This window comes from Herpailurus yagouaroundi, unplaced genomic scaffold (genome assembly GCF_014898765.1).
Source record: "Herpailurus yagouaroundi ecotype Mexico unplaced genomic scaffold, PumYag 165, whole genome shotgun sequence".
Classification (NCBI taxonomy): Eukaryota; Metazoa; Chordata; class Mammalia; order Carnivora; family Felidae; genus Herpailurus; species Herpailurus yagouaroundi.
This window is the reverse complement of record NW_024412406.1, coordinates 22,669,566-22,693,111: the sequence shown is the minus strand read 5'-3', so window position 1 is coordinate 22,693,111 and position 23,546 is coordinate 22,669,566. Positions and strand designations below refer to the sequence as shown.

The window sequence follows — 23,546 nt, the reverse complement described above, 5'->3', positions numbered from 1 at the left end:
CTCGTCACATGTGCTCTGCTGTAGCAGAGAAAATAGATAAATTATTTTCAGCTGTGGTATCACCAAAGGTTTTTTTTCCCCTTCTCCTCTAAGGAAAAGAATGTTGGTAGCGTGTATCAGAGAAGACTGTTTACCACAACCTTTCTCTCCCTGTATTTCAAATGAGGCGGAGTTGGGTACAGAATTGGGGAGTTTTAAACTCCCCTGGAATATGAGACAAGATCCTCTTTTCAGCTTTTTAGAACCTTTGAAAATGCAAAAGAATGTAGGCGATTGACAGACCAGTTAATCAGAGGCAACTGTAGTTCTTACAAGAGCAATTACCTGTTTGCCTTTTTTTCCAGCCCCTCAGCATGTTGCCTGTGTCCCACCTTGGCATCTTCCAGTGGTTCCGGGTCAGCTTTATAGGAGTTTGTGATTGGCCGGCACCCCTGGACAGAGGGTGGTCTCAGGCAGCTCCTTTCTTCCCTCCTTCTAGTCGATTGTCACTTTTTGTAGGCTTGACATCACCTGGATGGTGAGTGCGTGTGTGTGTGTGTGTGTGTGTGTGCGCGCGCGTGTGTGTGTGTAGTCAATTGCTTGAAAGTGGTCTAGATAGAGGGAATAGGGAAATATATATATTATATATAATATATACATTTATCATCCCAAGGGAAATATATTTTTAAATGATGATTTTTTATTAGGCTAATAAACATGTGGCATCATTTGCCTTTATAGATCAAGCATGTTTTGTTTGTTTAAACTATGCTAGAATATTTTACAATATTAAACAAGACGTACCAGCAATGACCAAATTGGTAAAGTTTATATTACTCTTCCATTGGTCTGCAGTATAAACCTCCTTGCCAGGTGGATTGAAATACATTTCTGAAGTTTAATTTTTCCCTGTCCCAAATAAATTACATTAAAAAAATTTCCATTTTACCTATTTCTGGACCTGTGTCTGTTTGGTGTCTTCCTCATCTATAATAAAATTAATTAAGATAGCATTAAAAAGGGGTGCCTGGGTGGTTCAGTCGGTTGAGCGTCCGAATTTGGCTCAGGTCATGATCTCAGTTCGTGGGTTCAAGCCTCTGTGCTGATAGCTCAGAGCCTGGAGCCTGCTTCGGATTCTGCGTCTCCCCCTCTCTCTGTCCCTCCCCTGCTCATTTTCTGTCTCTCTCAAAAATAAATAAACATTAAAAAAAAAAGATAGCATTAAAAAGATCTGGGATAGAGGTGCTTGGGTGGCTCAGTCAGTTAAGCATCTGACTTGATTTCAGCTCAGGTCATGATCTTGTGGTTTGTGAGTTCGAGCCCTGCGTTGGGCTCTGCGCTGACAGTATGGAGTCTGCTTAGGATTCTCTCTCTACCCCTCTCTATCCCCCACCCCCCTCCAAATAAATAAATAAACTTAAAAAAAAAAGATCTGGGATAGATTGCACAGTTTACACGATACATACTTTACACATATGTTGTGTATAGATGCGTATACAGGTGTTCTCATTTCTTTTGCCACATTATATTGAATGCTCTAAGTGCTTTTAGAATGTACAGTGGTCTGCTGCTGGGCCATGCGAAGTTGTGTGCAGAAAGAAGGTCACCCTAGAGGTGTTCTTCTTATGTCTGGGTGGCACAAGCAGGTCAGCTGGCTGCCTTCTCAGTGGGCTTAGTCTTTGAAGGAGCTAATTTCTGAGAGTGATATTTCCATGTGGAATCGCAGGGCGTAAAGGTTGTTCTGTAAAGGACATTGATTTCCATGATTCCTGTGGTTTAGAGGCACAACTTCTATATAAGACAGTATGTGTCTTTTGGCCAACTTAGAAAAAAAAAAAATTAGTGTTGTGGCCGTGTGCTTGGTATGAGCTGTTAGCTGAGTGCTGTTTCATTAGTTGCCTTGAAGGGAAGCATTGGCCCCAGCACCTTATATAGAAAAAAAAAAAAAATCATCTTTATCTGAAAGGCAGCTCAGAATATCCAGACTCTCAAAGTGATGTAGAAATAACTGAAAGGTTTCTGCAAGAAGCCTGTGAAACAGTGTGTTATGTAATGTAGCATTAGATATTAATGTTAGCTGCCTTTTTTTTTTCTCATGCAAAGTGATTGGCAAGCAGATGGATGTATCTTTAGAATCAAACCACTTTTAGGTGTCCACTCCTTGTAAACCATTAGAAATTAAAATTTGTCACTAGTTCAGAATCCTTTGGATGAGGTCAGTATTAGTATTGTTTCTTAGGAATGCCAAGGCCTTCTGTAAGTGTAAGATAGCGTATCTTTGTGTTCTCTGCTTTGTAATTCTTTGGGATGAGTTGCTTGTTGTTGGTTATTCATTCTCGTGTTAATTGAGGAGCAGTGGGGCCCTACCTGGGGCTCCCCCAGTTTTCACAGACACAGGAATCAGCAGGGGTCCTTGTTAACAAAATGCAGATTTCTGGGTCAGGAGGTCAGGGTTAGGACCCAAGATTCTGCATCCCTCACCAGCTCCCCGGAAGTGCCAGTGGTCCCAGGACTCCCTTCAAGTGGCAAGGCTCTATCTAGTCTGCAGGGAGAAGGGCAGGCAAGACCGCGCTCGGTGCTTTTGTAGCCCTTCCCTCCGTGCAGCACAAATACTAGGGAGGACTCCAAAATCAGCCTGAGAAGGAAAGGGCTGAGGGTCAGGGGGTTTTCCCCAGGTGGCAACAGAAGAACTGAGATGAAAAGAGAGGCTGGACTGCACAGCCAGGGGGCAAGGAGGCCGGTGTGGAGGCAAGGAAGGTGCGAGGAACTGAATGGGTGATTGTTGGTAAACTTCCTGTGGTTTGACAGACCTAGCCTGGGTATTTGTGCACGTTTCCGGGGCAGGGTGGGGATTTGGGAGGTTAGAATGGAGGGATCTGATTATGAAGTGCCTTCCACCCACACTGGAGAATTTGGACTTGAGAGAAACTCCTTTAAGGATTTTGATCAGGGGAGAGACATGGTGTGTTTTGTGTTTTGGAAGATCATTCATTCAGCTGTGTGAACTTGTTGAGACCTGACTTGGGAGATACAGCCAGGCTTTAATGTTTTGTCCTTGACTAACACAGGAAGGCCCGACTCCATCCGAGATGGTGTGATCTAAGAGGAAGAGGCGGGCTTGTGGGATATTTGGGAGGCAGACTTAGCAGGTTGGTTGGTGGCTGGAATATGTCGGATATGAGAAGGGCATCTGTTAGAATAGCAGCCTGCACAGAACAGGGGCCACGTCTGTTTAGGTCAGCTCTGTGTCCCCAGTGTCTCATAAATGTGTTATGCAAAGTAGGCACTCATTAAATATTTCTGAAATGAACGAATGATGAGAAGGATAGAGGGTTATTTCCCATTGTTTGGCTGGGTCAAAGGGGTGGATGGAGCTAGTATTAGCTGCCATAGAAAATGCTGACGTAAAGGGTAGCGTTACCCTGTACAACGTCGATTCCGAGCATAATTTTTCCTATAAAAATACATATCTCTTCAATTAGTGTCGGCATATTTGGGGATTATCCAGTGTTATAAATGGAAACTAACTGTGTAAATGTAATTTGGTTTTATTTTTCATATGGTGCTCGGACCAACATAGACCTTCTGAAGCACCTTGAATCCTTTTTTATTCTTTTTTTAATCTTTGTCTTCCAAAAAAATAGTGAATAAAAATAATGCACAAAGCCACTAAGAAAAATAGTGGCTTTACTATCTAGCTGTGTAGGTTCTGGGTTATAAAAATTAAGTTTGCAAATACTTCATTCAAGGGCAGTGGTACTATGGCAATTCTAAGTGAAAAGGATTTTGACATTAATTATTCCTGAGTGTCACATTTTGTATACTTGAGAACCATTCTTAACACAATAAAAATTACTCATTAAGAAATAGAAATATATGTTGGGAGGTGTTACAGAAAGGAGAAATCTTACAGGTTGCAAATATAGTTAATTCACATAAAATGTGATAAATGGAACAAATGCTGTAGATTTCATTACAAGGGGTAGGTGTGGACCTTTGAAAGGATACTTGGAAAGAATGCTCTGAACAGGAGAAACTAGTTTGCATCAGAGAGAATTGCTACTATCTAATATGGTTTCATCTAAAAACGTTACCTCTCTAATAAGAAATATATAGTAGTGGCCATGGAATTTTCTGCAGCGATGGAAATGTTGCATGGATGGACGGTACACGCATTGCATAGTGAGCACTTGAAATGTAGCTCGTGTGACTGAGTACTGAGTTTTAAATTGTGTTTAGTTTTAATGTACATAGCAACCTGTGGCTCATGGCTGCTGGGGGGGACAGCACGTTCATAGCGAGTTGCTGCTGCCTGAACATACTAATGAGGAAGAAAATGTGGCCTTCCCCGGGGGCAGGGGTGGGTCGTTCAGGAAGGGCACCCTTTGGTCCATGAGGCAAATCTGGAACTGACTTGCGGTGAACTGATGTTGGTGACTTGAAGCATTTCTTGATTCTTTACCTGGGTCATTGTCTGTTGGGTAATTTCCTTCTGCCACAGCGAGCATTGGCCTGGGTAGACGTTCCTCTTTCCCAAGTGGCTCTGCGGGGCCATTAGTGGGCATTGATGTCCACAGGCCTCGTGGTCTGATAGATCTATGAATATGAATATTCAGTGGTGCTGAGCCCTTCACCTTTTGTGTGGTCACCTATCAGCTTATGGATCCTCCTCCTTTTGATAATGGTTTGTAACCTCGATGATGAGAGGTGTCTTTGCAGGTTGTACTGTGGGTGGTGACGGGTTTTTCCAGCTGCTAGACACTGCCTTGGAAATGCTGATATATACTTTACTCAATCCCAGGAATCATCATCAGGGTCATGTTATATGCCTCAGGCTCTTTGGAGGTGCAGGAGAGAAACTTAAAGAGAACAATTACGAATCAAGCCATAGAACTCAAAATAGTCTTCACCAACCAAAAGGCAGTCATCTTGAATCCACGCTTGCCCATATTGTGTTAGATATTTATGAAAAAGTTTTCCTTTGGATGAGGTTCTACCTGCACAATTGGATACAAAGTGATTGGGCTATGGAAGATATTTTGCACGTGAAGGTGTTTTGTATTCATTTACTTCCTTGCCAGTTTCCCAGATCACTGTGATACCAAACTGAAACTTGGCTGCAGAAATGCCATATTACTTTTGGAAGAGCCACGTAGTTAAGCCTTGTTTATGGGAAGTTTTGCAAGTCAGAAATTCGCTTCAAGATATTAATATATATTTTTGCCCAACTTACTTCTCTCATCTTGGTTTGTTGTATACCTTTTGCTTTCATCGATGATTCTCTGTGTGGCGTTTACTTGTTTTTTGGATCTGCCTACTTTTCATTCTGCGTATTGCCCCCCAATTAACCCAATAGCCTCAGTATGCTGCTACTACGAGCTTGCTTCCTAAAAGTTACAGGTAGTGTAATTAACAACGTTGGTTTGAAAGGAAAGGCTTCTTCTGTTTGGTGGTCTCCACAGTTTAGTGACTTATCGCTGAGCAAGACAGACCCAATTTAGGCCTCTAGGAAATTGCTCTTGCCGGTAAGCTGCCATTTCTTCTCTACGCTTCTCTTTCGCCTTTGGGAATTGTTTGCCATGAAAATATTTTGTAGAAGATGCTTACTTCTCTCGGTCTGTAAAAAGGTTTTTTATTCTGTTAGAGAAAGGGGGTTTGGGGGCGCCTGGGTGGCTTGGTCGGTTGAGCATCCGACTTCGGTTCAGGTCACAATCTCACGGTCCGTGAGTTCGAGCCCCGTGTCGGGCTCTGTGCTGACAGCTCAGAGCCTGGAGCCTGTTTCAGATTCTGTGTCTCCCTCTCTCTCTGCTCCTCCCCTGTTCATGCTCTGTCTCTCTCAAAATCTCTCAAAAATAAATAAATGTTAAAAAAAAGGGGGGGGGTTTGGATTAGAAGGTATCCGAAGTGCTTGCGAATTCCCGGGTTTTCCCAGTGGTTTCCCAGTGCATCTCTGCTGCAGTGTAGGTGACGCCGTTCGCTGAGCTGTCTCGTGGAGCCCCTCCTCACCCCCAGACACAGCACTTACTTCCTGCACTGTCATTCTTGTCTCAGAAAATACTTGCCAGTGGGGCACTGAGTGGAACTTACATTATTCTGTCTTCATTGTATGTCTCTGTACTGTTTACTGTACAATATCACACATAGTTAAAATATTTGTCATCATAAATTCCCAAGAACTATTTTGTAAAACGGCATCCTAAATTTTCATTAATGTAACTCCGCTCTGAATCTTACTTCTTCTCTAAGGGTTATCACTTGCAGATGAGCTCCGTGAGGACAAAGGGAATTTTGTTGGTTTTTATTCACTGAGATATTTCTAGACCAGTCCCTGGATCATAAGTAGGTCCTCAGTAAATGTAGTTTGAATAAGTAAATGTGATTTGAGATTTAGCTTGATTTTTATTTAAAGCCAAATCAAACATAAATACATCTTGGATATTTATTATCCAAGTGATAATTGTGAGAATTATTTGATAACACTGTCAACTTGTATTTCTGTTTCTTCTTTCTAACAACCTGTAACTAGGCTGTCCAGTGTCGTGGCCATCACCCCCATGTGCACAGTTTTTACTTGAAATGTGTCTAGTAGAAATTGAGACATGCCGTGTGAAATACATACTGGGTTTCAAAGGACTCAGTACCAAACAACGTAAACGATCTCATTCCTTTTTTTTTTTTTTTTCATGTTGGTTATACGTGGAAGCAATAGTATTTTGCATATATTGGGTTAAATAAAAGTTATTATTAAAAGTAATTGCACTCTTTTTTTGGTTACTTTTAAAATGTGGCTATTACAAAATTTAAAATGGCATCGATGGCTCTGATCTGACGGCTCACTGAACAGCTGATCCATCCTGACATAGAAAACGTAGGCTCTGAGTGCAGCGAAGGGGGCAGCCCACCTCCAAAAAAGAGTTTTAAATGAGCATCTTTGATAGAAACAAAACTAGATGTTGCAGCTGTGACTTGGGAAAGTGGGCATGCAAATGGACTTGATCAAATTAAAAAAGACCAAAATAAATTAATTAGATTAGCTCAGATCAGAAATATGAAATCCAGCTACCAGATGGATTCCTAGCACAGTCGCCAGCCAAGTCTTGAGGTCAGAAAAGGGGCAGGAAGGCGGTGGTGGCTGTCCGGGCAAGCGGGAGCCATCACTAGTGACAGCCCGAAGCCACAGTTTTTGAAGTCCTGTCCCAGAGCTCCCCTGCCGGGGGTCTCCGTGGGGGTGGGTGGCGCACGTACTGACTGCCTGGTACTCTGTCATTTCACCTGCTGCTGTGAAATGGACTCTTAGTCGGAAAGATTGGGGGACTGACTGGCAGCGGAAGCCCACGCGTCAGGTAGGATTACTTACTCTCAGCGAGTGTTCTGTTTTGTCCCTGGCCATGCCTGTAGGCCAGTTCTTTTTCCCTTTCTGCTCAGCCTTAAACCGATTGATACAAAGTAAGCGTCAACTCCAACTCCGGAGCTGCCTCGCCCCTGGGCTCCAACCAGGCCACTCCCTCCCCCTGGGATGCTTCCCCCGAGCCCCCCAGAGCTGGCTGGGACCTCCATGCAGCCACGTAGCGAGGCCTTCCATGACACATGGGGGACCCTGGAGGATGAAGCTGTTATCCTATAAAACAAGGCTATCCGTATATACAAGTAGACACTACCTTCCTTAAGCTAATTTGAAAGGTTATTTTGGTAAGCGGTTAGTCTGCACGGCTGGTTTAAGCTCTTATCAAGTCCATTCTAGTATTTATTTCCTTGGAAGCTAGAATGAGTCTTGAGTAAATGAAGACTGACTACTTAGGCTGTTGAGGAGTAAATTCAGTTTATAAATATTTGTTTCACTTGGCACCAGAAATTTTTGCTTCTCTTTATTTTGGATTTGAAAGTAGTTGTGTAGTAAAGCAGCATGTCGGTAAATAAAACGGCTTTCACGCTCACCTTATTTTCACCCTTCTGACCTCTGTTTTGAGAAAGTCGATCAGAAAATTCATGGCAGTTAGCGGCGGAGTGAGGAGACCTTTGACTTCAGCTGACAGCTGTCACCTGAAAACTACAGACCTGGGGACCTTCTCAGGTGTTGTGTCTGTAGTTCTGACAGTGAACAGGAGTGCTGTTTACATTTTCTGTAAGCAAAATTCTCCCCTTGTTAGGAATATGTTAGAGTTGGACAGGCAGGAACTGGGTTTTCTCTCTCTTCCTGGTAAGTTCTCAGCAGTGCTGGTCGCCCATTGTTCATGCCCGTGCTCATGGAGAAGTGGGTCAGTAGATTTTATGACAGCCTGTTTAGAGCATCACTTTTGAAATTCTTCAGCAAGATCCTGGTTTTTTCAAGTTGGTCAGTATCACACAATGCCGAATGTGCTTATGAAAGAGGCAAAAATGAGTTAAATTCCAAAGATGTTTAAGATTTTGGACATTTTTCCTATGTGAATTAGTTCTTTATTAGGTTGTTGATTTAATTAGCATTCAACAAAAACACTTTCCTGCTCCGATTGGTGAAGCATTCTTTAAATTGGTTGTTTCAATCGGACACAGAATCTGTTAGGAGCTGTTTGAGCCTTAGGTAGCGTGTACCTCGTGCTGTAGACGCAGGACGCTGACGGCTGTGCGTTACCCCTACTGGCTCTCTCCCAGAAGAGGTCCAGGCAAGGCTGAAGCCTGCACAGATATTTTGAACTTTATTCTGTTAAACTAATTTTCAGTTCGGGCCAGTTTGGGGGAAAGTTTCTCGGTTTCTCCTGATGAGAGTAGTCACCGTCTCGAAACTGTCCGTCCAGCTGGAGTTTTCCCCGAGGGGTCAGTGGGCTCTGGGTCCATCCTCGGGGTCCAGCGCCTGCCGGTGGACGATGACCTGTGATTGGACTTCTGTGCCGGGGATGCGATGCGATGCGATGGGCCCCGAGCCCCGAGCGAAATCGGTCCTCTTGGAGAGCGAAAGGCTGCATTCTGGCGTCTTTCTGAATCTCGAGTATTTCTGCCACGAAACACAATGGCATTAGGAACTTATCGTCCCGTTTGCGAGCGTGCTTTCCGGCATCGTCGAGGACTCTCCCTCGCTTGAACATCATCGTGGGCGCTTTCTCGCTCGACGCCTCCGTTGCTGTTACATAGTTGTCTGTGGGCCGTAAATATCTAATTTGTACGAAATGACCGATTTTGGTATTTGTATAATCCTCTAGTCAATTTAACTAAGTTGAGCTTTTCACAGCCCTCGGTGCCGCGGCTGCTCATCTGATTACACTGCTCAGGGGAATAAGGTTAAGGGCGGGCTGTCGGTAACCAGAGCATTTCCAGGGCTTTAGTTCAGCAGATGGGCTGCTTGGCTATATTCATACATCTGCTTGCCTGCTGTGGCAGCTGCCGCTGTTTCATGTTGTGTTCTTTTGTTCTGTTCCATCCAAGAATGGAGCGCTAGGAAGTGGAGTGAATGGATTAATTTAAGGTTAAGGTTAGTGTTTTGCTTGCTTTCTGAGTAACCGATCATAATAATGCTTCTGGTAGAAGCTAATGACTTTCTCTTAAAGTGAACCAGATCTATAAAATACGGCTCAGCGAGGGGGCTAGATTAGTATTGTTGACGGAGACCAAAATGAAATGCGTGAAACACTGGCAGTTTTCATCATTTGTTCCTAATTCTTTGTTTTCTTCCTCCCTCCCCCACCCCCCCGCCCCCCCACCTCCCACTCTCTTCCAGGACCTATATCCAGACTTCGCCTGACACTGCAGGGTCCGAGAGAATTAAAGAAATACGGAATGACACGAAGAAGATTAGTTAAGGATTATAGGCTTTGAGGACAAACACCTCAGTGAGGTGGGAGCACAGACACGCTCCTGAGCTGTAGTTTGGAGGAGCCGCGTGTTGGAAGACGATGGCGGATCCAGGAATGATGAGTCTTTTTGGCGAGGACGGGAATATTTTCAGCGAAGGCCTCGAGGGCCTCGGAGAGTGTGGTTACCCTGAAAACCCAGTGAACCCCATGGGTCAGCAGATGCCGATAGACCAGGGCTTTGCCTCCCTGCAGCCCTCCCTGCACCACCCCCCCGCGAATCAGAATCAGACCAAGCTGACCCACTTCGATCACTATAATCAGTACGAACAGCAAAAGATGCATCTGCTGGAACAGCCAAACCGAATGATGAGCGGCGCCCCTGGGAACGGGCTCGCGTCCCCTCACTCGCAGTACCACGCCCCTCCCGTCCCTCAGGTCCCCCACGGCGCCAGCGGTGGCGGTCAGATGGGAGTCTACCCCGGCATGCAGAACGAAAGGCACGGGCCGCCGTTCGTGGACAGCGGCTCCCTGTGGGGCCCCCGGGCCGTTCAGGTGCCGGACCAGGCGCGGGCCCCCTACCAGCAGCAGCCCCAGCCGCAGCAGCCCCAGCCCGCTCCGTCGGGGCCCCCCACGCAGGGCCACCCTCAGCACATGCAGCAGATGGGCAGCTATATGGCACGCGGGGACTTCTCCCTGCAGCAGCACGGCCAGCCGCAGCAGAGGATGAGCCAGTTCTCCCAGGGCCAGGAGGGCCTCAGTCAGGGAAGTCCTTTCATCGCCACCTCAGGACCCGGCCACTTGGCCCACGTGCCCCAGCAGAGCCCCAGCGTGGCACCTTCCTTGCGTCATTCGGTGCAGCAGTTCCACCACCACCCCCCTACTGCTCTCCATGGAGAATCCGTTGCCCACAGCCCCAGGTTCTCCCCTAATCCTCCTCAACAAGGGGCTGGGAGGCCGCAGACCCTGAACTTCAGTTCTCGGAGCCAGACCGTCCCCTCACCTACTATAAACAACTCAGGGCAGTATTCTCGATATCCTTACAGTAACCTAAATCAGGGATTAGTTAACAATACAGGGATGAATCAGAATTTAGGCCTTACAAATAATACTCCAATGAATCAGTCCGTACCAAGATACCCCAATGCTGTAGGATTCCCATCGAACAGTGGGCAAGGACTAATGCACCAGCAGCCCATCCACCCCAGCGGCTCACTTAACCAAATGAACACACAAACTATGCATCCTTCACAGCCTCAGGGAACTTACGCCTCTCCACCTCCCATGTCACCCATGAAAGCAATGAGCAATCCGGCAGGCACACCGCCTCCGCAAGTCAGGCCCGGAAGCGCTGGGATACCAATGGACGTTGGCAGTTATCCAAATATGCCCCACCCTCAGCCATCTCACCAGCCCCCCGGTGCCATGGGAATCGGACAGAGGAATATGGGCCCCAGAAACATGCAGCAGTCTCGTCCGTTTATGGGCATGTCCTCAGCACCGAGGGAGCTGGCCGGGCACATGAGACCAAACGGCTGTCCCGGCGTTGGCCTTGCAGATCCCCAAGCGATCCAGGAGCGACTGCTACCTGGCCAGCAGCACCCCGGTCAGCAGCCGTCTTTCCAGCAGTTGCCAAGCTGCCCTCCGATGCAGCCCCACCCGGGCCTGCACCACCAGTCTTCACCCCCACACCCGCACCACCAGCCCTGGGCACAGCTCCACCCGTCACCCCAGAGCACCCCGCAGAAAGTGCCTGTGCCTCAGGTAAGGGGACTCGGGTCCTGTCCGCCTCGCGGTGTGAAACGTAACACGGGGAACTCGTCCCATAGCTGTTTCCTTTGAATGTCGTCAAAAGCGTTTTCATCATGACTTCCTTAATTTTTATCTCGTAAGCTGCCCCAGAATCTCACTTTTTTTTTTTTTTTTTCCTTCCTCCTATTACTCTCACTTACTGGCTTCTGCATTTATTCTCTCACTCAGAAACCCCCGATTCCTCCCGTCCCAGGCGTTGTGCGGGGTGCTGTGGGTGCGTCACGGACGGCTGGCCCCAGGCCCCTGCCCGTAAGGGTCGTCACTGCTGGTGGGGACACAGAGTTGGATTCCTGTTCTTTCTCTCTTCCTCCCTCTGGTTTAAAAATACACTGAACCTTGGTATCCGGCAAAGTTTGCTGTGCTTGTGCCCGCCTTCCCACCTCTCTTAGAAAATTACAACTTTTTTTTCCCTTGGGAAGCTTCAAAATGTGTTCTTCTGTAATATTTATTTTACCAGCTGTTGAATGCTAGTGTGAACTTAAATCGCAAAGGGTAGAAAATCACAGTCCACATTAATCCGCAGAACATGTTTGGTCTCTAAGAGGTTCGGGTACCCGACACGGAAACAGGAGTCCTCCCTCTCGGAGCTGGGAGTTTTGTTACCCTGCAGAGTTTATAAGCAGACATTTAAGTTTCAAGCTCTGGCATTCACAGAGATGGCTTGCCGTTATAAATGTGGTGTTTGTGCCCTAGGCCTAGGAGGGATAAATTAACATCTATATGTACGGATCATTATGATCACAACTTGAGTTTGGATGGCACAGGAGGCGATTTTAGAGCTGTTCTTTTTTTTTTTTTTTTTTTTAATGTTTATTTATTTTGAGAGAGAGAGAGAGAATTTGTGCATGAGCGAGCCACAAAGGGGCAGAGAGAGAGAATCCCAAGCAGGCTCCACACTGACAACACAGAGCCTGATGCAGGGCTCAAACTCATGAACCGTGAGATCACGATCTGAGCTGAAACCAAGCGTCAGATGCTTAACCGACTGCGCCACCCAGGCGCCCCTAGAGCTGTTTTTAATGAACTTCTAATCAGTGTGGGAAAACATGACCCATGTGTGGAAAGAAAAGCAGAGTGAAAGACCACACACAGTTATGTGACAAGTGTCCAGAGAGAGGAAATACCTGAGGATGTGAGTGCTTGGCATTTGGCTAGAGAGGGCAGGTGAACCGAAGACGGCGTTTCAGGTTTGGGGAGGACTCAGTGAATGGGGGCACGGGACCTGGAGCTTGCTGTGGGGCAAGCCAGATGGTAGAAATCTTGTATTCTGTTTTAAGGAATTTGCACTTCAGCGGGGAGCTTGTGATATTGATTAGACAGCACACAGGACGGCTGGGAGACCAGAAGTTTAGCCGTGAGCCTGTGGTTCAGGCACGTAAGGACAGTTTGGAACAAGGATCGGGCAGCAGAAACAGAAGGGATTGAAGCAATGTTAAAGTAAAAAGGTTTGGTTAGGAAATACATCCGTGTGAGGTATCCCAGCATTTAGAACAGAGACTTAGAAGCCTCAGCCTCGGTGGGAGTGGGAAAGTGGAGATCAGGAAAGTCTTCTCCTGGGGACCTAGGACACAAGGACACGTACGGGTTTCGGGGAAGCAGACACTTGGATACTGCTCAGAGGAGCCCCGAGGTCGGTGGGAGCTGCCTGGGAGAGAACTGCTCCCTGTCTCACAGCCCAGCCTGCAGCCCATGGGGAAGGGCTTCTGAGCCTTGTGGTGCCTGGACCGAGTGAAGGGAGAGGTGACGAAGCCAGTCTGACAAGAGGCTGGGAGCAGAGAGCCTCGGGGAAGACAAGGGCTATGGGATGAATAGAGAAGATCAATTCCTGCTCATTTGTTGTCCCCTTACATCAACCTCAAAGCAAAGATGCCCCTCTTCAGAACTGGCTGAAAGTGTGGGCCCTGAGGCCGGCCAACCTGGGTGGCTTCTAGGGCAGAAATGAATGTGACTTAGTTTCCAGGAGGTGTTCTTTTCTTGTTCCTTGGAAAGCATCTTATTGGCCAGGAGACCTTTCCAGGGTGGTGATTCTGACTTCTCGTTCCAGCATCTTCTCACTTTGCTGGAGGACAAGCACAGTTTGAAGGAGATGCCCTGTGATGGTAATATGACCTCTGGGTGGGGGTTTTTGAGCTTTCCCTGGTTTTAAGAGCATGAAAGACCTCAGTAGGCGTTTCGGGGGATGGATAGGAATATGTGGTGTTCAAGTCACTGAAAACTGGAGGGTTTTGTATGCGTTAGACTCTGTGGGACCCGAGGTGTGGTGCCCGTTTTCTCCAGCTCCCCCTTCTTGAGTACACCATTATAGACCAACGCAGGATGGGGGCAGGGCGTAAACACATACATAGGAGGTATTTTTATTTAAGTTCAGTTGCCTTTTAAAAATTTCGTTTGTGGTATTTAGGAGCACCTAGGTGGCTCAGTTGGATAAGTGCCAGACTTTGGCTCCGGTCACGTTCTCACACGTTGTGGGTTCGAGTCCCACGTCGGGCTCTGTGCTGACGGCTCAGATTCTGTGTCTCCCTCTCTCTCTGCCCCATCTTGGCTTACACTCTTGTCTGTCTGTCTATCTCTCAAAAATAAATAAATGTTAAAAAAAATTAAAAAAAATTTTGTTCATGGCATTTGCCTTCTTAATTTCTGTTTAACTTTGTATCTTCTTCAGCTTTTGAAGCACTCAGTTCTGAAAATAATCTGTAGGGAGGTGTAAAATCTTGTTCCCAAGAGCATACACTTTATGGTTGGAAAAGCGTTTGAACTTCAGCTTGGTGACCTGAGACAGCTTAACCTCTCTGAACCTTAGATTCTTCATCAGTGAAATAGGAGAGATAGGACCTGTCACAAAAGGTGTTGAAATTAATATATACCAAGTGCCTAGTATAATGCCAGCTGCTGGTGCGTATTCATGTTAGTTCTCCTCCAGGCTTTAGTTCTCGTCTCCGGTAATGCAGACCTCACTTTATAATTATGGGATTTCACATGCAAATACAATGTAAAATTACTTTTATTTTTAAGGAACAGGTTAAATATCATTAAATGTGGTCTTAGTTATAAAACATTAAATTTGATTTGTGCCAATATTTCCCCTCCTTAGCCCATGTTGACAGGTGTGATGGGGATAATGATGTGGGTAATTCAAAATGCTGTCACGTAATCCTAAAAACCTCTTTCTCCCTGTGAATGGCTCACATTCGGCTCCAGCAAATATATCCATCTAATTATGTTTTGCTTCAGAACTACTAAAATTATTTTGCATTTCATGTAGAACGGTGGTTCACAGCCATATTGTGTAGCAGGGGAACTGCCAGATCAAGTTGAAATATTGATGTGATTTGCTGAATTATCATGTTCAGATAGGCTTGTTGGCTTTTTTATTTTGAGTTTTTCACTTTGTAAAAAAATGTTTATTTATTTTGAGAAAAGGAGAGTGAACACACGCACGCACGCATGCTGGGGAGGGGCAGAGACGGCGAGAGAGGGAGAGAGAGAGAATCCCAGGCAGGCTCCGTGCCATCAGTGTGGAGCCCAACGTGGGGCTCGATCCCATGAACTGAACCGAGAGATCATGACCTGAGCTGAAATCAAGAGTCAGACACCTAAGTAACTGAGCCACCCAGGCGCCCCGACTTTTTCACTTTTTTAAAGGTAGAAGGTAGGCTTTTTAAATGTCTCATGGGCTCTGAACAGATATTTTCTAAATTATATATACACACTTAAGTATCTTTAAAGGTAAGTTTAACTGTATACTGAAGAGTCAACAAAGGAAAATGTTAGAAAAGCCAGAGTTCATTGGGCCGTAGTGTTCATGGTAGAGTGTGGACACGTTCTTTGGTGCTCCAGACTCTCCTGATTATTTGATAAAGTTTGCGGCGGAAGAAGAAACCCTAGCTTGTATTTCTTTTCTGTAGCTGAGAAGGATATCGGTCCCCGGGCCTTTTCATTTCAGACCCATTTACGTGTTTAAAAATCATTGAGGACTTCAAAGATCTTTGGTTTATGTGGGTTATATGTGAGGATATTTATTGTCTTAGAAATTTAAACTGAGGACAGTTTGAAATACTTGTTGATCGTTTAAATTTTTTTTTTCAACGTTTTATTTATTTTTGGGACAGAGAGAGACAGAGCATGAACGGGGGAGGGGCAGAGAGAGAGGGAGACACAGAATCAGAAACAGGCTCCAGGCTCTGAGCCATCAGCCCAGAGCCCGACGCGGGGCTCGAATTCACGGACCGCGAGATCGTGACCTGGCTGAAGTCGGACGCTTAACCGACTGCGCCACCCAGGCGCCCCACTTGTTGATCGTTTAAACATAATAAACCAGGATGGCTTAGTCAGAAGAGCATGCGTGATGTTGAGCCTCATGTTGGATGTAGAGATTCCTTAAAAATAAATAAATAAATAAATAAATAAATAAATAAATAAATAAATAAAAATAAGCAAGCTTTAAAAGGAATAAGCCAAAAACTATTTTTTAAATGAAAAATAATCATTTTTCCGAAACAAAAAAACTTAGTGGCATGGTCTTACCTTTTCTCAAATGCTGGATTCTGACACCTGCCATTGCATACAGTCTGCATGCAGGTTATGAGCCTTTGGAAAAGTCTACTCATGTTTAGAAAGAGAGCGAGGGGCAGATAACATCTCACAAGACCCCGGAGACCCACTCTCAGAGCCACCAGCATGAAGGGAAGCATGTAGACTTTGGCGTCTGCAGCTTTTGAGTCGAAGTACCACCAACTGATCGCTGGCCCCGTGACCTTGGGCAGGGGACTTAACCTCAGGGCCTCGATTGCATCTGTCTCAACTGAGGACAGATTTACCTCCCTGGTTAGAGGCATAGCAAGATCAGCAATAATATCTTTTAATGTTTAACATGGTATCAGATACATGGTGGGGACTCAAAAATGTTTTATTATCATTGGGCAAGTGTTCAGAATTGCTTGTTGCAAAGTTTAAAAAATAACTTGAAGCACTTATTTCGATGTTAACTATTGTCAGAGTTGTTTGCTTTTGTTTCCCTGGTTTTAGGGAACAGTTATCAGGTTCTGAGGCCCCTGATGGTGGTGGGAGATAGTGCAGGCAAGCGTCTGCCATGGAAAGCACAGCACCGGAGTAAGTGCTTTGGGGATAGCTCCCAATCCGGTCTTGGGGGTGTGAGGTTGGGGTCTGGGAGGGTACCCTGGGGGGAGTGATGTCCTCACTGAGATGTGAAGGGTCAGTCCTGGTTGAGAGGAGGCTGGGTGAAGGGGGAGGGAGAAGAATTTAAGGCTTAGGAAATCATGAGTGCATGGAATGTAGGACTGGGCTGTGGGAGAGGAAGCTGTGTGGCTCCCCTGTGGGACCTTGTCAGTCACGGTGAGATGCTTAGAGCAGGTTCTGTGTCCGTGAGGTGCACTGGGAGGTCTCCGGCAGGGACAGCACCTTTGGGGCACCTGCAGCACTTCAGGAGTGGGGGGGGGGGGAGAAAGAGAGAGAGAGAGAGAGAGAGAGAGAGAATGGAATGTTTATCAGTGCACAGTGATTGTGGGTGAGAGCCACCTGGAAGGAGAGCTCAAAACATGGTTTTGTTTATTTGAAGAGCTTATCTAGAAAAGACTGGTTAAGTGGATTGTCCTTCAGGTTACAGGTAAATCCCGGAGTTTCTGAATAAGTTAAACTGCTGCACAAGATACAGGTTTCTCCGCTTACAGGTCCTGCTCTTGTAGGGGGTGTGGGGGAGGCAACTTCTGGTGGAATTTAGAATCTGCAATGTTGTGTCCTTAGAATATTTTGAATACATTTGTACCCTTTGCATTAATTTGGGCCTGAAATACAGTCATGGTGAAGAAAAACAGAAGCAGAAAGAAATTTTTAAGTGCCTCCAAGATGGAGGTGATGGGTAATAATTTCTGTGTCTAATTTTCCCCCAGGAGATTTTTTTTAAAAAGAAAAAAAAAAAAAAGGAAAAACACCTAGAAGAATCAGTGGTTGTAACTTTTCCAGTTCTCTGTCTTTCCATGACATCTTATAAATATTTTAAAAAACAGCCTTTCTGGGAAAACCTTTTCCTGGTAACTTTCAAGTAGAGCAACTATTCTACTGAAATTCTCTCAGTTCACCCAGTAAATATAGAATTCCAGACATGAGCAGAGTAATTGGCAACTACTGAATAGATTTTATGGAAAATGTGGCCACGCGTCTCGAGCTTTACTTATGCAAATGGTGATCCGAAGCAGAGAAAAACACCTTTTTAATAGAAAGTGCATGTATGTCTACGAGCATCAGTCTCGACATGCTTACGTGTACTTTCCTACCCCCATGGATGTCTAGTGGAGATGGGGAAAACAAAACATATCTAAAGGAAACCCGGCTTTGACCGGCGTGGCGTTCAGGGGCCGGTCTGAGTGTACCCACCTTCAGAGAGCAGGCGCCCATAGCTAGACCTCGTGGGAACAGGGCGTCTCACGGGCTCACGGAGCGATGTCAGGAGGGTCGCTGCTCTCCCGCGTGCCGGTGGTGGCTGGCCGGTTACTTCTTCATGGTACCTTTGGTTCCAGCAAGCTCTCTGCCCTTGACTGCCCTTGACTTTACTGGTCAATCTGTTGTTTCTCTGTGAGGACTCCAAGGTATTTCTTCTACTGCACTTTGTATATGCTGCAGCTGAATGAGAACCTCCTCGTATCTTCCGTCAGCGTAACTGGTTTATCCCAGAGGTCAGAGATTCCGTGGGTTAAAATGGAAAATACCAAGTTTAGAGTGAAGGCAAAGGAAAAAATTCTGCCCTGTCTCTCCTTTCACCCCACTGTCTGAAAGCATGAAGTGAGCCGCATATTAAATGGTAGCCTAGTCTCTTGGTGCCTTTTATTTTGTAAAAGAGTATTGTTTTCTCTGAGTATCAAGAATGTTGTAGGTAACAAGTTGTTTTTTTTTTTTAATTTTTAAAAAATGTTTATTCCTTTTTGAGAGAGAGAGAGACAGAGAGCGTGAGCAGGGGAGGGGCAGACACAGAGGGAGACACAGAATCTGAAACAGGCTCCAGGCTCTGAGATGTCAGCAGACAGCCTGATGTGGGGATGGAACTCACGAATCGTGAGACCATGACCTGAACTAAACTCGGACGTTTAACTGAGCCACCCAGGTGCCCCAGAAGTTAGTTTTTTAATTTACTTTTCAAGCCTGCATATTAACCATCGGCTAAGTGTCCTAAGCAGCCAGTGAGTTTTCTTAACCTTTAATAAGCCACTTTTAGGTACTGCATTTTAATCTGGTATCTTGTTACTTTCATTCAACTCCATTAAATAAATATTTATTGAGTGTTAGGTGCTAAGCACTATATTAAGGGCAGAGATTGGCGATGTGGCAGAAGAAAGGGGGAGATAAAGGCCTTCACCGAGATGGACAGGGAAGTTTGTTATTTAGGTGTCATCTCTGGCTGTCATTTCTTCGTGTGCCAACCATGTTCTGGACCAGTGCTGCCCAGTTGAAATGTAGTGGGAGTTGCAGATACAGGCCACGTGTGTTATTTTACATTTTCTAATGGTCACATTAAAAAACACTGGTAAAAAAAAAAATAAAATAAAAAAATAAAAAATAAATAAAAAACACTGGTAAAATGAATTTTAGTAGTACATTTAATTAACCCCCCAAAATCTAAAATACTGTTCCAATACGTAATCAGTATAAAATTACTCATTCGGTGTTTTACACAGCATTCGAAATCCAGTGTGTGTTTTGTACACATTTCTTATTTCAGTCAGTCTGCAAGTCCATCTCCACAGAACGCGAACCAGGAGCCCAAGGTGACTGGCAGCCGCCATATTGAAGCCTCTTTCAATAGCAGTTGCTTCACGTTCTTTTTGGAAACAAGTCAGAATATAAATAAATCTATGCACCTATAAGTAAATTTTAGGGGCACTCAGCTGGGTAGGTGTCCGACTTGGGCTCAGGTCATGATCACGTGATTCCTGAGTTTGAGCCCCGTGTTGGGCCCACTCTCAGCACAGACTGGAGCCAGCTTCAGATCCTCTGTGCCCCTCTCTCCGCCCCACCCCCTCTCATGTGGGCACTCTCTCAACAATAAAAATAAACGCTTTTTTATATAAATAAACAATACATATGTAACAAAATGTATGTAATATAAAAATACATTTTAAATTGCTTAACGTATGACAGTATGCTTGAACACAGGTGTTGTTAGCACCCTCATTGCGAGGTTGGAGAAGTAGCAGCATTTTTTAGGTATCAACACGTGTAGTGTTGTGTGTGTGTGTGTGTTTATGTGTGTGTGTGTAGTATCCTCAACATCATGGAAGGATAGGTTATTGAAGTGAAATTTCATTTGTTTAGGTTTCAGAGAAGGCTGCCTGAAGGTCTTTCTACTTTCTTGTAGGAAAACATAGCGTTTCTCTTCCCCATTTCTCTTATAATCTCTTCCAAGATGTTTTTTTTTAATTTTTTTTAACGTTTTATTTACTTTTGAGACAGGGAGAGACAGAGCATGAACAGGGGAGGGTCAGAGAGAGGGAGACACAGAATCTGAAACAGGCTCCAGGCTCTGAGCTGTCAGCACAGAGCCCGACGCGGGGCTCGAACTCACGGACCACGAGATCATGACCTGAGCCGAAGTCGGCCGCTCAACCGACTGAGCCACCCAGGCTCCCCTCTTCCAAGATTTTTAGTTTCAAGTGGTTTTTGGATACTTTCAGTAGTTATTCCCTCCCCTCCCCCACCCCCATCTCTCTTTGCCTCTCTGTCACTGATGCCTATTTATGAAATTGGTTCTCCAAGGATAAGGGAGAAAGCCCTGTCTTTACCATTATGCACACCCCCCGCCCCCCTCACCTTTTTCTTCTTTGCTGCTTTTTCCTTCTGCATTTTAACAGTCCTTCAGAAAGGCCATCTCTGGCCCTGCGAAGCAATAGGTAGCCAGGGAAGGAAAATTGGGAAGCGGGTCAGGGGGACAATTAGGGGAAAAGCACTGCTAGGCCTAACTTGGAGAATTTACCTTCATCTTGACATCTTAATATTACTGTCCATTTGCTGTAGTTCCAGCTGTCAGTCTATAGGTAATCTCTCAGTAGCCACTGAGCGAGGGCCTCAGTCTTCCTGTCTTACTGAGTACGGTTCTTGTATCAGCAAAGGAAGTCCGCAGCAAACTTGTGCTTTCGCCTTGCGGGACATTTAGTAGGTGATGGCGTGTCACCACGAGTGAGGGTGTTTGGCTCAGTGTGAGAAGCATCGGAGAGCCTTCTAGGGACGGGGGCGTGGCACTGGCGGTGGTGCCTGTGGAGGAGTTAAGGAAGCTGTCCAAATGCCCAGAAGCTGGCACCACGTAAAAAAGTCAAAAGGCAGCATAGATACAGAGGCACTCAGTACCCTGCTCGCTGTTTCCCTGTGGTGGGACGGTGAGAGAGATGGCCCGGTGAGGCTGCAAGGCGTTTCCTTACGTCCTGTTTTAGTGACTGCGTTAAAATCCCCACCCAGCCAGTGATTTGGAGGGAACGCGCCATTTTGATTCCCCTTCACCGAGAGCGCATTTCTCTTCTGCTTTAGAGTGTCTTTGGCCTCTTCTCCTCCACTGCCCTTTATGTTTAATTCTAAGTAATTCTTCCCATCAATTTCAGGAGAATTCTTAGATTTTAACACCCTGTGAAGGCAAAAAAAAAAAAAGAAAATCTGTTTTAATTTGAAGTAAGAGGTTGTTAACCTTGAGGACTGTTTTGTTTGGGGCCCAAGCAGAGGCGGCTGAAGTAGTGATGTTGGAAACCTTGCCGAGTTTCCCGAATGGGGTTCCCACTTAGCTTGTGCCCCTCCTGTCTCTCCATGGGCAGGCGGGAGCCGCTGCGTAGCTCTAGGGTAGGAAACCCACGCACAGCCCTTTGGTGGACCCTCAGGTCCCTGTGGCTTGCTCATCAGAGGGGGCCGGGGGCATCGCAGGTGGATTTCTCTGCTAGTGGATAGGCGAGGACTTGTACAGCATCCTTTCTCCAAAGCTTTTCCTGCAGTTATATTTCTGAACTTTTTAATGAAGGGGCCACGCATCGATTTCAAGTTCTTACTGAGTGCAGGAATACACAAAGTTCTAATTGAACAAAGCTCAAGATCCTAAATTTTTAGACCATGCTTCTTTGTGGACTCTTACAGCATGAACATTCTCTTTAACTTAAACAAACAGTCCTATAAAATCGTAGATTATTCGGTCATGAAGCGTTTGCTTTCGCTGTTAACGTTGCAGCCACCTCAAAATGTCAGCATGAAGAGATGGCTAAACTCTAATACCACTGTGGCGGTTGACAGAAATGGACGGTAGGGCCTAATGGGGAGTTTCCCTCAGTCTTGACATTTTAATGTTCCTCTCCACTCTCTGTATGCACAGCTGTAAATCTACAGATGATCTGTCAGTACCCACAGGCAGGAGTGGAACTGGGGCAGTCGCCGAGCAGGATGTGCTGACGTTGCTCTAAATTGGTCCATTACCAGGCCGACTCCGTCTCTGGCTGCTCAAATATTGCAAAGAGATTTTCACAAAGGAGAGCCGTTGAAAGGCACGGAGGCATACCACGGATTAAAGGAGCCAAGTGCAAGTTCTTCAGGGAAAAAGTTTGATGATTTAGAGGGAGCGAAGTAGTATCTCATTTTTATCAGCTCTTCCTCCGGATGCTCTCCCGGTGCACGTTAGCCGTATCCCCCTCAACGACGGGGACTGTCAACGGGCCACACTCGTCCCCCGGGCCACGGTCAGATGTGAAAGCAGCGCTGGCCCTCAGTGTCTTCCGTACCCCGACTTCTGATTCAGTCACGTGTTCCTCGTACTTTGAAACGATGGTGGAGGATGGCTGAAGGCAGGAGATACTCCAGAGCCTGATTCTGGAAAAGGTCCGTCCTTAGAGCTGAGCTTGAAGCTCATGCGTAGCTTTAGTGTTTGCAAGAAAGTGAAAAACCAGTATTTAAGTGTAAATAAGTCCTCTGAGCTTAGGGTATGTTTGGTGAAGGGAGAAAAGCAATCCAAGAGACTGGACAGCCGTAGAGCAAAAATGAGCCAGGTCGTAGGATCGTTTTTAACGTGTCGCCCTCCCTGGAGACTTGAGCGAGACTCCTTGGTAGGCCAGGCCGTGTTCCAGGCTGGAGTAACATTTCGTGTCAAATATAAATTTGATTCCAAGAGTGCGTCAACGGGAAACGGTGCCCGTTTCCTTGTTTCATTTAGTGTTTCCCTTCTCATTTTTTAAACACGTCGCACCTCTGCTGTTCTGTCCAGCGGGCCACCCGCTGGCTGGCGTGGCCAGGTGCTGGGCCACTGCTGGCGAGTGAGGAGTGCAGGCGTGTGGAGGCCGTGGGCCTCGCCGGCACGGGGACTGCATCGGAACCTCCGTCTTCCAGTTTGGGCTCAGTCAGAAAACTGGCTGCTTAGTTAGTGTCCCTGAACTTGCTTCCCGAGGATCACAGGTACCATTTGCTCCCGATCATTGTGAGGGTTGCAAGACAGCGGCAGTCAGGTGTTTAGCACTGTGCGTGGCAGGCGGTAACTCTCCGATGAAAGTTAACTGCTTTGTTACAGCTATTGCTGATGTGGTTTGTTGAGCTGAACTCTGGGAACTTCTCCCCCAATTTCTACTTTTTCACCTCAAGGTAGAAAACCTTTCCCTTGTTTCGTGAAGCAGAACACTGTATACCAACGCCTTAAAAATCAGCTTACCAGAATCCCTACGGAGCAAATAAGAATTCATAATACTTTTGTTGGGAGGGGGCAGGCACACGCCTACGGGTCACCCTACTGTGTTTCTCTTTCCTTTGCTCTCTCGGAAATGGGGTCCTGTCTACAAAACACCCACTTCTTTCTCAGTGATTAGTTTCTTCCCAGTTTGAACCGAGGTGGAAATCGTCTCCTAGGTTTGGAAACTTCAAGGGGCAGGGGTTAAGTCGGCATCCTGGTTCATGTTCCTAGGGAGATGCTCTAGTATCCCCGCCAGCATCCGAGACATTGACCCTCTGAAATATACACACTCCTTCATGTAG

General features: G+C 46.0%; 1 protein-coding gene across 2 annotated transcripts in view; it reads left to right on the top strand.

The window, feature by feature from the left end:
• The first annotated feature begins 9,670 nt into the window (after positions 1-9,670).
• The window catches only part of CHD7 (chromodomain helicase DNA binding protein 7), a 126,582-nt gene continuing 112,706 nt past the window's right edge, over positions 9,671-23,546 (top strand). For both annotated transcript variants that reach the window (XM_040487726.1, XM_040487724.1), the window contains exon 1: positions 9,671-11,507. In XM_040487726.1, the coding sequence (XP_040343660.1) occupies positions 9,846-11,507 (1,662 nt within the window). In that variant the 5' untranslated portion in view covers positions 9,671-9,845. The remainder of the gene's footprint in view (positions 11,508-23,546) is intronic.